Consider the following 18,497-nt stretch of genomic DNA (forward strand, 5'->3'; position numbering starts at 1 on the left):
TATTGTAGAAAACCAACCAATAATAAATGAAACATTAATGAAACAGTTGTTTGTGAGATTACCTGCAGCACTTTATTCCACCTCTGCAGCTCTTGGTGTGTTTCTGGAGATGTTTCTGTTCTTTAACCCACGACGCTGACGGAGAACAGACTGAAGGCTGGAATGCTCTGTTTGCACTTCACATGTCCTCTCTATATGTAGTGCCTCCATATCACCAGGTTATACTGCCTTGTTACTGTTTGTACTGTCAGCATGCAATCTGACTCAAAAGTTTATTTTGTGAAATGCAGTCAATATTCAAGAAACGAGGCCCTGGAAACCATCATGATAAAAAAAAAAAAAAAAAAAAATTATTTCACCTCTGTTATACACCAACACTCACAGGTTTATATTAATGCGCTTCTTTTAATTCATTATAGTTTCTAACTCTTCATGACTTGCTCTGCACAAACTCAAAGTCTAATAAACATTAAAAATGTGTTGATATTTAACAAAAAAGATCTAATTCTTATGAAATTTGCTGCAAGAAGGTGTTTATTTAACATTTATCGATGGAGTCTCTAGTGTCAGCACTTTGTAAAAGCACCGTGCAAGAAAAATCTAAAGCTAAAGGGTTTTGTAGTCTCCCTGTAACAAGCTGCATTTTTTTGGCTTATTAAAAAATATAGAGAAAGAAAGAGAGAGAGAGCAAGAGAGAGAGAGAGAGAGAGAGAGAGAGAGAGAGAGGCTGGCGAGGGAGTGAATGTTTAGATCTGCTATAACATAAACGTGACCAAACTTGTTTGTTCTTTGGCAAATTGCTGCACTAGAAGAGGAATAAAACACTTTGGAGCATGGTGTGATAGGAAAATAATCAACTTTGGGCTGTTAAAGGCACCATCACACCACACGGTCATTAATTATTTTCCTATAACAGCATGCCCCATCATGTTTTATTCTTTACTTCATGCAGATATCCATCTTTAACCTATGAATGGGTCAACAACAGCTGTGACAACCCTGGACCTGAAGCCATTCAAATCAGCATGTCTCCACTGTAAGGACACTTTCCTTTGCACTGATTAGAACTGTTTCCACATTTCCACATTCCACTTGTTAAATTGATCTCCATCTTGTGCATATTACACACCTTTTGAACTTTTAATAATATGTGAAATAACAACAGTCTGACTTGAGCTAATGTTACATTTAGGGTGATTCCACAGTTGCAGTGCCATTCAGACCTTTTAACTTACAGAAATTATTCTTTATTTCATTTTTCAACATTGACTCTAAGAAAGCTCAGGCAACAATGCATCATTTTTTAAGGTTTTGTTGCTAACAGGTTGAATTTTGTTAAAATGGTCTAAACTAGCATAGAAAGAAGCTTTGCGCAATTTCAAGAGATGACTAAGACTTGTTTGGTCTGTAATATTCCTCTTAGAAACTCATTTGTTATACAGTAAATAAAATCTGTACTCTAATCATAGTCAGTATACAAGATAGAAATACACTAATGAAAGAAAATAAATTAGACACGTTTTAGAAAGAAAAAAAAAAAAACAGTATGAGTAATAATTGATGTGCATCAGATTTAGTCACGGCTTTTGCGTGATGAACACGGTTTTGAATCAGTACAGCAGTCTCCATACTTACACTACAGCAGCCCTGATTCAGAACAGTGTGTATCAGACAAAAGCTGCAACTGAACTATTAAATTGCTATTCAACTATTGCTCACATTAACTCACAGGAACTAAAAACTGGCATCACACACTGAGTGTGTGACTGACAGCAGGACACACTGATTTCACAGACTAACTCTTAATCTCTTAATCCTAATCCTTCATTGTAAAATCATCATTATTTGGGTCTCCCAACACAAAATACCTTTGGTCCAGACAGTAAACTGTGGATTAAAGCATGGTTAGCTTTGTGAATAAGATCAGGCAGCAAGATCATGTGACAGCAATGAAACCATTAATATTCATAAAAGACAAATCCTGTACTAAAAACTTACCTTTCTTTTTTTTTTTTTTTAAATAACCAACCAACCAACCATAATAAGACACTGCACTAGACTAGGGGTCGTCAACTGGCAGACTGTAGCAATGTATTCCAGTGGATCAAATCAAGTATGAATATAGTATAAATACTGTAGAAGAGGTAATAAACGATAAACTAGCCATAGGTCAGTGACTGTAGTTTTCTAAACATGAGCCAGCACAGCTTCTGTAGCATATCCTCTGTTTCAGATTGTTGCAGCCAATTATATGCAAATACGCTATATGGCCAAAAGTTCGTGGACCACCACCTGACCATCACACCCATATGTGGGCCTTCCACAAATTATTGCCACAAAGTTGGAAGCACACAATTGTTTAGAATGTCTTTGTATGCTGTAGCATTACAATTTCCGTTCACTGCAACTATGGAGCCCAAACCTGTTCCAGCACGACAATGCCCCTGTGGACAAAGTGAGTTTGCTCACAGGTTGCTGTGGATGAACATGAGTGGCCTGCTCAGAGCCCTGACTTCAACCCCATTGAAAACCTTTGGGATGAACTGGAATGACAAATACATGTCAGGCCTTCTCGTCCAACATCAGTGACCAGTCTCACTAAAGCTCTTGTGGCTGAATGAGCAGAAATCCCCACAGCCATGCTCCAAAATCTAGAGGAAATCCTTCCCAGAAGAGTGGAAGTTACTGTAGCAGCAAAAGGGGGACTAAATCTGGAATGGGATGTTCAACAAGCACATGTGTATGGTCAGGTGTCCACAAAATTTTGGCCATATAGTGTATAAAAATTATTTAGCTGATGGCAGCTCATTGAACCAGAGACTAGCTACAGGGCTAAGTGGAGTGTTTTCACAGACTTTCACACATTTTTCATTTTATTTACCATCTCTGGTCTGATTAGTAAACTGACAACAATAACAATGTTTAATAATGAATGGACAGGGAAGCATGGATTTATTCTCCCTGCATCAAATTCAGGACAAATGCATCTCATATGTTCAGAGTCTGTTACGCTAATCAAAAGTGAAGCACCATTACAAAGCAAAACATAACCACCTTTACAAATCTGAGTTGACTCCTGGTCTGTAGTGAAGGTTGTGCAAAGCTTTCTGCACTGAACTAACTGAGCCTCATGAAACATATTTGATGGTAAGTTTTTTTACTCTAACTCTCTATACATGACCCTGTCAATGATAAAAGCCTGAGACATTTTACCGTTATTTTGCAAAATGTTTAATTAAACAAAATGTATTTCAACTTCCAACATAACGGTCATTGGTACAGTGCTTAGCAAATTCCTCCTATATGCACCTAATGCTCTAGTTTAAATAGACACAGATTTAAATAACAATGCTCTTACATTCAGACACATACTTTAAAAAAGCTGGGAAATTAAACGCGTGTACAGAATAAGCTCTCTTGTAATTATACAAGATACCCATACAGATATAGTACGACTCAGGCTATTGTCAATTTTGGGTTGGAATAATGTGGAGTGATACATTTAACGAGTGTGTGGCACATTTGGTTGAGCATCTGACATTCATCTCATCTCATAAACAGACCTCCCTTGTGTGAGTCCATGCATCTGTGTGTCCAGCAGGGGGCAGTCAGTATCTGTGTGCCACAAATTGGCTCTTTTTGGCAGTAAGTGTGAACAGATAATCCCGTAGCTCCTCTGATACAGACTGCCTTGTGAAGGCTCAGAATATTCCATATTGTACCGTCAAATCATATTATTAAAAAAAATAAAATTAAAAGGCTACTTCTTGTGAATTTAAGTCTGTTTGCTGTGTAAAATCTGAATTGCAGCAACAAAAGTGTGTACCTCTTATTATCTCTCAACACTTAAATGGAAAGATTATTATAACCAAGGACAAAATATATGAAGAAGTAAACAGGAAATGACAATGATTCAAAAATAAAGGACAATGGCACTGCCCGGCTGCTTGCGTTGGCACTCTGTTGCCCACTTGCTGGTGAGAACTGACCACCAAGGAGAACAGTAAGGAGGCTTGGCTCAGTGTGAGGTCTATTTAGGTTCTCAAGGCTCATTTTTGGCTGGAAGGTCACTGCAGGGGTTTGACAAGGTAGAGCTTGTCTCCGTGCTCACTGGTAAAAATGGGTGCTTTCTTGTAGTGCTCGATGAGCTCGTCCATAGCGTTGAAACGCCGCTGCCCGATGCAGTACACACCCTCGCCGCACTGCACCTTGAAGTGCTTGTTCTTGCCTGATGCCTTCAAGGAGATGGAGAAATCACTTGGCTAAGGAAAGAGACACATCAGGCCATGAGCATCACTGTATTAGTGAATTATGAAAAAATATAAAATACATAAAACAAAGATTTCCAATTTGTATCCAATCTAGGCAACTGTGACTCTTTTTTCTTCCCCCTTTCTTCACCAGTGTGCTCTCTGTTTTTTCTGTGTAATGTTTTTCCTACTGTAAATCTCCTCGAGTTACTGAAAAGAGCTATGAGTATATGGTTATATTAAGTTACAGACGTTAATTGAAAAAGGTAAAAGCAACAGGTTCTGTTTGAGCAGTTCAATAAAGCCTTCTGTGATTATATGAGCACAGTATGAGTATATTTTATGAGCAAAGACATTTACTGGAATAATAGAACAGTTTATAATTTTGCTCCCTGCTCCAATTTTGTGAAATGGTCAAGAATCACTCTGGCAAGCAGAAAAGAGCAGAAACCAAACAATCTTGCTATTCAGAGAATGTTCGAGAACCACCCTGAATGTTAACCACTAATTCCCTCGTTTACTCACAGAGGACTCGCTGTCCCGCACTAGGAAGTCTCCCTCGGCTCCCCTCTCGTTTAGTGTGCATTCAGCCTGGTGCCGCGTCACGCTGCCGTAGTACCATACCTTCCCAGCGAATCTGCCTGTGTGGGCAGGGCCTGCATGCTGCAAAGGATGGGCTGTGAAACTGCTGGCCCCTCCCCCTTGTGCCGACCCATCTTCCAGCACCGTCACATAGTTTTTGGGCACAAGGCCCACTTGGCCTTGACTGTTTTTACACCTCCACCACTCGGGGTCATTCTCGGGCTTCTCCAACACCTCCATGATTTCTCCTTTATCAAAATTCAGCTCTTCCTCTGTGGCTGAGCTGAAGGGGTAAAGCGTCTGCACCTTGTGCAATGCTCGTGAGCACTGCCCGTCACCCACGCCTGCCTCTTCCTCATCCTCCTCATCATCCTCCTCCTCCTGGACGTAGTTGGAGGGGAACCAGCCGACCCGGCCGTCACTGCAGCGGCCGCGCCACCAGCCATCACTGCATTTCTCAAGCACCAGCAGACGTGTGCCCTTCGCCAGGCTCAGTTCATCTTCACGCTCCGCTGTGTATGCAAACTTGGCCACTGCCGCTGTGTGCAGCTCGTAGATACGCTCTGCTCCTGCACCGACGCCGTTCGGTGGGCACTCAGCATCTGTGCTCGGCTTCCGCTTAGTCTTACCCAGACCTGCAACAATATTCCATTCATAAGTCCATTTCAAAAAACGCAATCGAATTAAAATACATTAACATAATACAATACGAAAGGATTAAAATAATGTGGTGTATTATAAATTACAACAAATACAAAAAAGTTAATCTGATTTTCAACCCAAAAATATTAACATCTAGGTGAGTTCAGAATTAGAAATATTATAGGTTGCTTCACATCATTTCATACCAAATGTATGTAGTTTAATAAAGGTGGTATGCAAATTCAATAATTATTGCCTTATGCTACAGGAGGAGCCTACAAGGCTAGCACTTTCTATATGGCTGAATTCTTGAAAACAGGTTTTTGAACAAAATTGAGTTTTTCTGCCAATAATATACTTTCATGTATCTACTTTAAAAAACACAAATATATTCTACCCCCTCAGTCACAGTGATTGGGCATCTGTGAGCTCATGTGTGCAGAAGAGGGCAGATAGCGCTTCCCTCTGAGTGTTACACTGCCCTGTAAAGCAGCATGAGCAGCAGATTTCGACCATGTGAAAGGTTTTCCTGTAACACTGGTATCCATTAAAAGTAAGGTTTTTTTCTACTTTATGGCTTTTAGACAACTATAACAAGTTTTATAATAAGTTTTTCATATTTGATAAATATTATGACAAGTAAATATCTTGTCTTAGTAGAAAAACTCAACATGAAAGAATCCCAAATCGAACATATGAGCAGTAATAAGAAAAAGCTGAAATTCACGGATTGAGACTGTCGAATACTCAAGCCCATTGTTACTGTGCAAAGCACATACAAGCACTTTGCACTGCCAGTCTCCCATAAACAAATGCACACCATGACGAGCTCTATTTTTAACCAGCAGGCAGGAAAAAAACTGACATTCTGTCTGTATTTAGATGCTTCTATAGAATGTAGGATGTAAGGAGTATGCTCTCTCTCTCGAACACACGCAGCAGACTGTCAACCTGATGCCTTCCTGAGGAAGTGGTGGCATGTAATCCAAGCCTTTTATGTGCATACGCCTGCACACACCTCTCATCTGACTAACCACAACACACAACGTCTCTTTATCAACAAGCCCCAATTCAGCGGCAACACCGCTGTGTCTCTGGTTTTTATGCAGCAAAGACAGAGGGAGGCCTAATTTACAAAACAATATATGGACATTAAATTATACATAAAATATTAATAATAATAATGATAATGATTATTATTATTATTATTATTAGTGTATATATATATATATATATATATATATATATATATATATATATATAGTAATCTTTGACTGATCACTGCTTCATCAATGACCGATCATTGACCCTTGACCGATCATTGATCACTGACTCATCACTGACTTATAGTTGACTCATCAATTACTGAACATTGACTGATCACTGACTCATTACTGACTTATACTGACTCAAGGACTGATCACTGATCTTAGATCACTGTCTGATCATTGACTCATTACTGACTTATAATTGATTCATCAGTGACTGATCATTGATCTATGATCATTAATCATTGACTAATCACTGACTGATCACTGACTCATTCACTTATCATTGACTTATAAGTGACTCAATTACTCTTCAATGATTGATCAATTTATTTAAAAATATAGATGATATGAACTTGATAGGCAAAATTAGTTTTTTCCCTGCATGCATTTGCATTTGGTGCACTTATCCATTATCCTAAAACGCTGGTCTTGGTTACTTTAATTTACACACAGGGGGAGAACCAGAAATGAGCTGTTGGCAAACATTAAGGTGATCTTAATGGTTAAATTGACAGAGCTGTTTGGGATGGGTAATGAATTAATGACTTGACAATCTCTGCTTGTGTATGTTCAGATAACTGGTTTACAGCGCATATATTTCGGTAGAAATAAAGAATTTTCTTCGTCCTGTGTCTGACTATATACTGCTTACTCCACTATTGTGGCTCTACACAAAATATTTATTTTTCACATTTGCAGTCTTGTCCTCCTCAAAGGGCAAAATACTACTACTACTAATATTATTAGTAATATTATTATATTACTATAATAATAACAATAATAATAATAATAATAATAATAATATTGTTTTTTTTAACGTAATCTTTAAAACAAAGTCCTGTGTTAGAAGACATCGTGTAGAATCAGGGGTCAACAATGAGCTTTTAACAGGCAACAAAAATAGAAGCTCTAGAGAGCCGTGAATCATGAAGGTCACTATTTTTCCATAGAAACGGTTCACATGAAAGCACAGCAGAAGATGACTCACATCATCATCAAGCAAATGCATCTCACGGCGACTCCAAGATGTCAGGACACAGGTCTCATCCAATTTAGTCTAGATAACTAGGATGTCATGATCCAAGATGGCAGCACACTAAATGGGGCAGCTGTGCCACAAGGAATAAATAGGGTGTAATGCAGTTATTAGGTATTGCTTGTCTTTTATTTGTCATACTATTTCCACTTTATGGTAATGCTTTACATTAATATTGCCTTAACTGACATTATTTAATGCTTGAATTAACATGGACAATCCATGTACTTCAACATTAATACACCATAAACAAAGTAAGCAACACTTGTATTAACTGATGTTTTTCTTTTAAATAATAAACCAAATAATCAGTAGTTCCAGTTCCAACCAATGTTCTTAGCATCAGTTAGTAAAATTAATCCCACAGTGTGTGTGGCTGACTGGTGAGTTCCAATATTTACACCAGTTCAGTTACCAACATTTAGGAACACGCAGTAATTAAATTTTCACCTTAACTAGTTGAAGATTGGGAAAACGTCGCCTGGGATTTTTCCAATGTACAACTATCCAGTTTTGATAAGCCTGTCCTCACTGTAGCCTCAGATTCCTGTTTTTGGGTAAAGGGGTTGAAGCCGATGTGGTCCTCTGCTGTTGTAGCTCATCCACCTCAAGGTTCGGCATGTTGTACATTCTGAGATGCTTTTCTGCTCACCACAGTTGTAAAATATGTTTTTTTTTTTTTTAGTTATCATAACATTTCTGTCAGTTCAAACCGGTCTGGCGATTCTCCTCTGACTTCTCTCATCAACAAGGCGTTTCCACCCACAGAACTGGATGTTTTTTGTTTTTCTGCACCATTCTGTGTAAACTTTACAGACTGTTGTGCACGAAAATCTCAGAATATCAGAAGTTTCTTCAAGCCACCCCATCTGGCACCAACAATCATACCACTGCCAAAGTCACTGAGATCACATTATTCCCCCATTATGATATTTGATGTAGACATTACCTGAAGTTCTTGACTTGTATCTGCACGATTTTAGCATTGTGTTGCTGCCACATGATTGGCTGACTGGATAATTGCATGACTAATCAGGTTTACAGGTGTTCCTATTTAAATGAACAGTGAGTGTACATGTCCTTTAGACACTATAATTCATCTCGTTGTTATGAATGGTATATGTGTATATGGAATGGAGCGATTTCATATTTCAAGGAATTTTTTTCAGCACATCTCATCATTAATCTGACATCATCTGAAACTGGCAATATGGAACAGCCTTATGTTTATTTTATGATACTGAGAATGCAAAATGTTGCTATACCAGTGACTTTAAAACTGAACAAAGTTGTTTTCTCTGATTTTAATTTCATTCTTCCTGCACTAGCCCGCTAACAAAATGCTCCAAATACCACAAGGCTTAGAACTGATAAATGACTGATAGATGTCATCTGTTTTTGCCCCTGAAGGTATGATTATGTGTATGTGCATTGCATAAGACCATTCCCCTATGACCACCCTTCTCTGATTGGGAAAAAAACAATGCCCAATTTCCTTGAGATACCGGGCATGAGACAGAATTTAATTGTCTCGAATACTGTGATACAAAATGGAGGAAATTTGCTTCTGTATCACAACATTTCCATTTAATATTCATTATGAGCTCTACTTCCTTTTTTTTTTTTTTTTTTTTTTTTTTACACACTAGGCAGCAGCACCAGATACAGTAGCACACAGACCACAAAGTTTGCGAGCGGGAACCTAACTGTCTCAAAGCATGCTTATTTAATAGTCCAAAAAGTTAAGCTAATCAGAAGGAAGCGTTATGGCACGTTTCAAACACAAGGCCACATTTCATTCAGCCTGTGTGAGCATGGAAAAAATAATAATTACACGGCTCATAGTACACTACTACTCAATGTTTTCACGCTATCCACAATTAACAGTGAATCTGTAGCATAGCCATCCAAAGGGCAGTTACTACAAACCGCCGTATACATATGTGCACTCAGGTTTCTACTGCGACTGGCTTGACCACGGTCTGAACGTCTAAAACAATTCAGAAGCACATCGTGTGTTTTCCTGGGAGTGGCGTAAACGGAAATGAATTTCATTCGGATGAGGAAATATACAAAATAAATGTGAAACACTTGTGCATTTCAGGTGGATGTCAGGCAGCAGTAGGAGTGCTGATGACACTAATTTGTTATATAATTTTATATAATTTACATACGAAAGTTATGACACTGAAAAAAGATTAAATAACATGTTATAATAGGGGAACATTACACCTTATATTATAAATCCTGATCTACTTTTCTTGCAATGTACTGATATTGCAGTAGTTCAATTTGTTGTCATTACAAAATAAATATATTAAAATTGTATATTTTCTCGCATTGTGGCTTTAGTGTTTCGTCTCAAAAAAAGGTGATAGATGAGATGGGAAATAAACAGCTTAGAATTGTAATACTGTTTTGAACATATTTTTTTTAACTGTATCAAAACTGTTATGTAAATAGCCAGGGATAGACTGGAACAAGTCTCTGCTGTGGAATTTATTTTAAAAGAAACCCTGAATATATTACTCTTCACTGCATTCTTTGGTATTGATACAAAACTTTGCCACATCAGCATAGCTTGGAAATGTTTTTGGCTTTTTTTTTTTTTTTGGTGTTTCAGGCCTCTCTTTGGCACTCATTCAATATTTGCATAAAAACAGGTGGAATGGAAACCCCACCTGAGGCCCTGTGCATCTGCTGTGTTTTGGGTCTCTGAGTCTCGCATGGCTCCACACAAACAAATTGAACAGATGACACTCAGAGGGAAACAGCATCTCTGTTTTGCCTTTTTTTCTTCACTTTGCTCAGCTAGGCTAAGCATTTTGTTTTAACCTGGACTTTGTCTTGATATAACGATGTGTTTGAGTGGCTTTTCCCAAAATATATGACAATATACTGGTGTGATTATCGGAAATGGTTATTTGATTAAATCTGGCATCGTGTCATTGACTCATTTTTAACATGCAACAAAAATGGATCTAACATCAGACAGCCATGAGGCATCAAGATCACTAAATTCCAAACGGTTCTCATGAAAACACAGCAGAAGATGACTCATGAGTCAATTATACTATGTTAATACAGGGACACAGGTAAATCCCTGAAGCTACAACAATGTTAAAAAAGGGTGGCCTATTTTCAGCCTAGTATCAGCAGATATCAGCTGAACATAACACACGGGCTGATTATCATACTGGCAGAATAATGGCTAAATGTTTTTTAATCTTACTTTGTGGAATAGTTAAGAAATTCCTCTGAGCAGACCTGAAAGGCCGCCTGATGCACACCTACAAGGACCTTCCGACACACGACCAGGTGCAAGTCCATGCAGTGCTTTATAAACTAGTAATAAGATTTTAAAATCAATAGGTAAGCAGTGTAAAGACTTTCAAATTGGTGTAATATGTACTCTCTGTCAGATCTCTAGTACTGAATTCACTGACACAGCCAACGTTTTTCTGACTGATGGCCTTTATCCTATATGACTCCATGCATGAGAGTCACTGAATGTGAAGGCTATAGCACTTAATGCGGGCTCAGGGCAAAAAGAAAGCCCCTGTAGTTAATTCCTGTTTTTATTAGGATCATTTGGTATACTATATATACTAAATATAAAGACCAATCTAGGTTAATTAACACGATATTTCTGAAATCTCTGCATATACTTTTTTTTTTTAATCTCTGCATGCTGTGACATGAGTGTTGTTAATGTGCAGCAAAGATGGAGCAGGTTTTGATTAAAAAGAATAAAATCAGCCATGCAAACCTGAACACGCCATCAAACACTATCAGACATCCAAAACCAGTGTGAAAATATCAGCTATCGAGGCGTGGAAAATGGACTGGCTCAATAATGAAACTCATGCTAATGGCGATCTGGCTATCTTCTGCAAGACCTGCAGGTTATTCAAAAATACTGAAACGATTTGATATTGCGTATCATTTGGCTAAGCACGAAAAGCCTTTGGAATATTTTTTGGCCATTGTGACTCTAGAGAAAAGGCATGAGAAGAAGCACTGACCTTGGAGAAACATACTGTAATCCAAAGTAAGCAAGGGCTTTTACCCACTTTTTGGCAGCTGATGTACAGGCACAGATCAGAGAGCAGATCCAAAAAGGAAGATATGTCAGTATATGTCAGCTCTACAGCTGAAGCTGTACTGAAAAAGATGTGCTCTACACAAAACGTCTGTACAGGGGTAATCCTTCCATGACGTTTTTAGGGTAAGGAATGAAACATATTTCATAGACTATTTCAAATTATATTAATTTTTATAATATATGGTCATTGTTTGTAAGTTAAATGTTTGTGTGTGTGTAATTTAATTACTTAGTTTATTTTTCATGGTCATCAAATGACGTGTGTGTGTGTGTGTGTGTGTGTCACACACACACACACACACACACACACACGTCATTTGATGACCATGAAAAATAAACTAAGTAATTAAATTTTATGGAAGATGTTTATTTAGCTAATAAATTTGTCATGAAAATGAATACAAATAATATGGGTAGAAAAAAAAAGCCTTCATAAAGATAATAAATGCCCCTGAAAATCAACTCCAGAAGGCAACTATTGCCCCTTGATAAAAAAAAGTTCATTTCTGACTCTGGGCCACAGCATGTGATTTAGATTATTTTCATACTCACCAAACCAGCCACCGTATCTCAACCTAATTAACCCCCTAGAAGAGGTTTTGGAGTGACGTGACAGATAGCTCTCTACACCTCCATCATCAAAACACAAACTGACGCAATGTCTTTTGAAGGAATGGTGTTCATCCATCCTGTATACTTCCAGAGACTTGTAGAATCTAGGCCAAGGCAATTAAAGCTGATCTGGTAGCTTGTGGTCTCTAAACAATGAAGATGAATTAATGTTTTATACATTCTCATTCTTGTCCTACTTTCTGTATTTTGTCACTGCATCATTTTTTTTTTTTTTTTTTTTTTAAATTTTATTACTTTTGCTGTTGCTGATGGAAAAATGAACCAATTACACAGTTTTGGTTGGTTTTATTCCTAGGAACAGTACAGAAATACCTAATGTTTTAATTACTTTTTAAAAATATTTATTTGATGAGTTATCATGTTTATAACCTAATGCTGTAATTAGCAAGTATACAATAAAATAAGCTGGATTCATAGAAAGATCTCATATAACTAACTAAGTGCAAAAGCATGATTTCAATCAATTTGATTAAGGGAACTCACTAGCGAGACCACAACACAGAACACACACTTACAAAAAGGATACTTGTGCAGTTAGTGTTAACTACAGAAAGCTGACCAGGCTGGACAGACACATACCAGGACTAGGCAAAGATGTGCGGATATCATCGCATGTTTTTTGAGGTTATTATATCATTTCAGATCAACAAAAAGATATCATTCTGGTATGATTGATTTGTAAATGTGTTTGGGTTACATGAAATGCACTAAGGATTTGTTCATTTGTTCATAATGGGAACGTACAGAATGGCTCCCGTGTGTGTATAAATGAAGCTTTAATTAAATCTGACTTCAGAATAATCTGACCTATTCAATGACATTTAAATACCTGCAGGTGAGGTTGGAAAAACGGTTCAGCACGTTCATTGCTTCTGCAGTACAATGTCTAACTCCTGTAGCAAGAATTTTGATTCAAAGCTAGGTTGTGTTTAGTCCACATACTGTCTTTTATTATTTGAGACACTAAAATGGATTATATAATTTGATAAATTCCAATCTAGTCATACAGTACGGTATGTTATGTTCTGCTAGATCGCCGGTTCCTGTAGTTTAGAAGATTATGCTGGACTTGGTGTTTCACAATGTTTTCTGTTGTGTATTTAGTACATTTACAGTTTGGCCTACATTTTTTCTTTGTTTTTACCTTGCTAGGAGTAAGATTTGCCTTTAAAAATAGTTCAAAATTACAAGTTACAGTTTTGAGATTAAAAAACAAAAAAATCTAAACCCTAAATACAAATCTCAAATTCACAGATTTTATGTAAATTAAGCCAAATGTGAAGCGCCTGAGATTCTTGGGGAAAAGTAGATGCTTCAAGAGTGGTCAAACAAATAAAAAGTTTTTATGTTCTACTCAAATTGGCAGATTTCTACATTGATGTTCAATACTCAATGCTTAGTATATTCCCAAAGTTAGCTGCTTAACAGAAATGTAGCTATTTCAGTAGAACATACAGTTGAGGTCAAAACTTTACATCCCCCTTTCAGAATCTGCAAAATGTTTATTATTTTACCAAAATAAGAGGGATCATACAAAATGCATGTTATTGTTTATTTAGTGCTGACCTGAATAAGATATTTCACATAAAAGATGTTTACATATAGTCCACAAGAGAAAATAATAGTTGAATTTATAAAAATGACTCCGTTCAAAAGTCCACAGCTGTGTTTTTTTGTTTACTGATAGTTGTTCAAGAGACCCTTTAACTGTCCTGAACAGTTAAACTGCCTGTTGTTCTTCAGAAAAATCCTTCAGGTCCCACAAATTCTTTGGTTTTCCAGCATTTTTTGTGTATTTGAACCCTTTCCAACAATGACTGTATGATTTTGAGATCCATCTTTTCACAATGAGGACAACTGAGGGATTCATATGCAACTATTACAGAGGGTTCAAACGCACACTGATGCTCCAGAAAAAAAAACATGCATTAAGAGCCGGGGGGTGAAAACTTTTGAACAGAATGGGGATGTGTACATTTTTCTTATTTTGCCTAAATATCATATTTTTTCATTTAGTACTGCCCTTCAGAGGCTACAAAAGATAGTTACATGTTTCCCAGAAAACAAAATAAGTTAAATTTACCCTGATCTTCAAATTCAAAAAGTTTTCACCCCCGGCTCTTAATGCATGGTTTTTCCTTCTGGAGCATCTGTGAGCGTTTGAACCTTCTGTAATAGTTCTGTAATAGGGTTCAAATACACAAAAATGCTGGAAAACCAAAGAATTTGTGGGACCTGAAGGATTTTTCTGAAGAACAGCAGGCAGTTTAACTGTTCAGGACAAACAAGGGACTCTTGAACAACTATCAGTAAACAAAAAAACACAGCTGTGGATCATTCAGGTAACAACACAGTATTAAGAATCAAGGGGATGTAAACTTTTGAACGGGGTCATTTTTATAAATTCAACTATTATTTTCTCTTGTGGACTATATGAAAACATATTTTATGCGAAATATCTTATTCAGGTCAGCACTAAATAAACAATAACATGCATTTTGTATGATCCCTCTTATTTTGGTAAAATAATAAACATTTTGCAGATTCTGAAAGGGGGATGTAAAGTTTTGACCTGTCTACTTTTTCCTGGGAACACTGGATGCTTCACCTTTGGCCTAATTTATTTGAAATCTATATTTCTGAGATTTTAATTTCTGAGATTTGTATTTAGGATTTTGATTTTTTTAAACCTCAAAACCTTAACATGTAATTCTGCAATATACGTTTTTAACATGTAAAATGTTATTAAATACACTACAGAAAAAAGAATGTTATTTAATGTGACTAATTATATATATATATATATATATATATATATATATATATATATATATATATATATATACACACACACACATTATATATATATATATATATATATATATATATATATATATATATAAAAGTAAAATATTCAAAATTCATATTAAAATACTTCTTTCAGCTTCCAAGCTTCATATGTCCAAAGGTCTCTGCATGACTCTGCTCATATCAATCTTCCATTTCCTGTCTCTAACAGATGCATTGTTTCCAATCACTGATTTATTGTCCAGGTCCAGAGCAGCCAAGAATGTAGACCTCAGGCTAAGCATCCAATTAGTATGAAGAGAAAATGCTGAATTTATTCTGAGTTTATTTGGCGCTGTATTGTGTTCATGTTTGTGCGCGAGTGTGAGTGTGTGTTCAGTCAGACGGCTGCTCACTTTACTCTGTCAGCACAGTGGAGGATGGTGTAAATTGCTCCATCACTTGCTGAAGTAAGCCTCTCCGTACTGAGTATTAAGTGCCAATAAATAGGCACACAATCGATGCTCAGGGTTTCTACACACCACACCAAGACGTCACTGATCAAACCCGTACTCCGCATTTTCATAGAAAATTTTATTTCTACTTTCAGCAAAAATACAAGCATTCTCTTAACAACTAATCAATGAGTTTTTTAAAAAGATTATAGCAGCTCACATAACTAAATAACTGAATTGCATTGTTACTGCAATATTATTTGGAATTTAATGTAATCATCATTGAATTTAACATAATCATCTATGGAATTTAATGTAATCACCTATGATGTAAGCAGACTCCAATTCATTGGACGTGCTTTGTGGTAAGTTTGCCTAGATATAATACAAGCAAGTATCACACTGAGGTCTGCATTAAAGGTTCACATTTACAAATACAAGGACAAGCTCATGGTTTTGTCAAGTGGTAGAGAGTGAATCACAGTATATAATCTTATCAGCAGCAGTACTTCAGCTCTCCCTGTTCCATCAAAATCCTATCAGGTAAACCAGACACAAATCTGTCTGAGGTCAGACACGAAACAGGATATTTTTAATCTGGAGTATGAATTCCACTGCATTATGTAGACTAATCCCAGCTTTCAGACCGCTTTGAAATACCCAGACTCTATGCTATTATTCTGGCCTAAAAGATTTTCATTATAGGTGATGACATTGTCCATCAATCCATCGTCCACTTTGTGTGATTAAAAGAGCTCAGTAATTAATTTTGCTTTACAATAAAACCATCTCAATTAGTTTAGCCTCCTACACACCCTTCATCTGAAATGGTCCTTCAAGGGCAACACCACCCTGATTCTACAGAGATGCATTTAATGAAGACTTTCATTAAGCAAGATCATGACAAATAATGAACGATAATTAAAAACGAACAACAATTGCTGTGCGGGTAATTGACCAATCAATAACGCTTACCCAGAGTGTCCTTGAGGTTCTTCACCAGTGACCCCTTCTTTAGGCTGTTTTTCCTCTCCACATAGTTGGATGGCACGTAGCCTGTGCGGTTGGCTGCATTGCGGACACGCCACCACGTCTTCGAGTCGTCTAGGAGCCACAGGCGCTCGTTCTTCCGGATGTCAAGTTCCTGCTCCTGCTGTGCCGAGTAGTCCCACTTGGCGATCACAATCACCTCCTCTGACATCTTTCATGGAGTCACGCTAAAGAAGGAAGAAGTGGGGTAAATTCCACTGAATAGTACATCGGAGAGCCTTTAGCATATACACACTACTGCGCTAATTACCTCTATTATGAACTCCGTAAAAGAATATGAAGTTCTATAGAGCCCATGAGCACCTGTGTCCCTGGCTCAGCCACCAAACCTAAGGAACCCAGATGTTGCTTGCCACCTAGTGCTCCTGCCAGCCAGGGTAATTGACCATGGATGGGCAGCGACACAGGATCAGGAGTCCTGCCAACCCGAGGTAAACTTTTTCTGGCTGAGAAAGGCCAGATCCCACTTTCTTAGTTATATACACATGCCACGTGTAGACTACAATCACAAGTCTCAAATTAACAGCTCCCTTATTAAAGCTTTTCCCAGTCCCACTAAAGTACTGTAAATTATTTAACAGCTATAAAAAGCTCAAACAGCGAGACAGCTTTGCACATAAAACACTGAAGCTTGGAAAAAGGAACCATGGCCAGAAAAGGAGAAACTGAATGACAAAGCAGAATTCGAGGGAGAGAGGAACAGATGAACTGAATGCCTCTGACAAGAGCTGGCTGATTGAGATGAGGCAATAGAGTGTGATGGGGCTATGACAATCCACTTCCTTCCTCAGGGATTCTTACTCACACTGCTACCCAATCACACTGGCAGGAGCTATACCCACCCCAACCACTGGGGAGTAGCAGGTACAGCGGGCACTGCAGGGTCTCCGGGGAGAACACTGTGCCATCTATCATACTGCACATAAACCATGGCCACTTTGCAGCCCAGCTCTCCCTCCCCCATCATCCCTCTGTGTCTGTCTCTCTCGCTTCCAGTTGGCCCAGTACAGCAGATAATAAGCCAGTCACTGAGCATCATGCCAATGGTGAAGCAGGCCTGCAGGATTATGAGCTTTTGGGTGACAGTTGTCAAAGACTTTATGCCAATAAGCACATCAGTAAAATTAACCTTGCACGTAGGGTACACATTCATAAATGTTTTATTAATTTCATACTGCCCCTGACTGGTGGTCCAGAAAAGCGTGCTCCCTGTTGTCAGGAGACTGCGAGTACTGAATCACCCCAAGTAGCAAAGCTACTCTACATGGCCAAATGTTTGTGGACACCTGACCATCACACCCATACGTGCTTTTTGGACATCCCAGCCACGCTTCAAAATCTATTGGAAAGCCTTCCCAAATAAGTGGAGGTTATTATAACAGCAAAAGGGGGGACTAAATCTGGAATGAGATGATCAAAAAGCACATGAGTGTGATGGTCAGGTGTCCACAAACATTTGGCCATATAGTGTATTTGAATAAATTTGATTATAATCAATTTGCTCACGTAGCACTCTTAATAAACGCTACATTGTTTAAGTTTCTTGACCTTCAAAACGTTTTTTTAAACACAGGTTATGTGTCGAGTCTTCAAGTCATCATCCTGCTTTTGGGTGACATTGAAGACACTGGGAGTCAACAACAAAATGGGTCAGTTCCATAATTCCAGTTATGGAAAACGAAGAGT

The 18,497-nt window shown here is 37.8% G+C and overlaps 1 protein-coding gene across 1 annotated transcript in view; it reads right to left on the bottom strand.

Annotated features, from left to right (window-relative positions):
• Positions 1-1,302: 1,302 nt before the first annotated feature.
• Positions 1,303-18,497, bottom strand: part of nck2b (NCK adaptor protein 2b) — a 54,627-nt gene continuing 37,432 nt past the window's right edge. The window contains exons 2-4 of the mRNA XM_026933017.3: positions 16,737-16,978; positions 4,776-5,467; positions 1,303-4,262 (exon numbers count right to left, since the gene is read on the bottom strand). Coding sequence (XP_026788818.1) covers positions 4,068-4,262; positions 4,776-5,467; positions 16,737-16,962 — 1,113 coding nt within the window. The 5' untranslated portion in view covers positions 16,963-16,978 and the 3' untranslated portion in view covers positions 1,303-4,067. The remainder of the gene's footprint in view (positions 4,263-4,775; positions 5,468-16,736; positions 16,979-18,497) is intronic.

This window comes from Pangasianodon hypophthalmus, chromosome 2, assembly GCF_027358585.1.
Source record: "Pangasianodon hypophthalmus isolate fPanHyp1 chromosome 2, fPanHyp1.pri, whole genome shotgun sequence".
In the NCBI taxonomy this organism is placed as follows: domain Eukaryota; kingdom Metazoa; phylum Chordata; class Actinopteri; order Siluriformes; family Pangasiidae; genus Pangasianodon; species Pangasianodon hypophthalmus.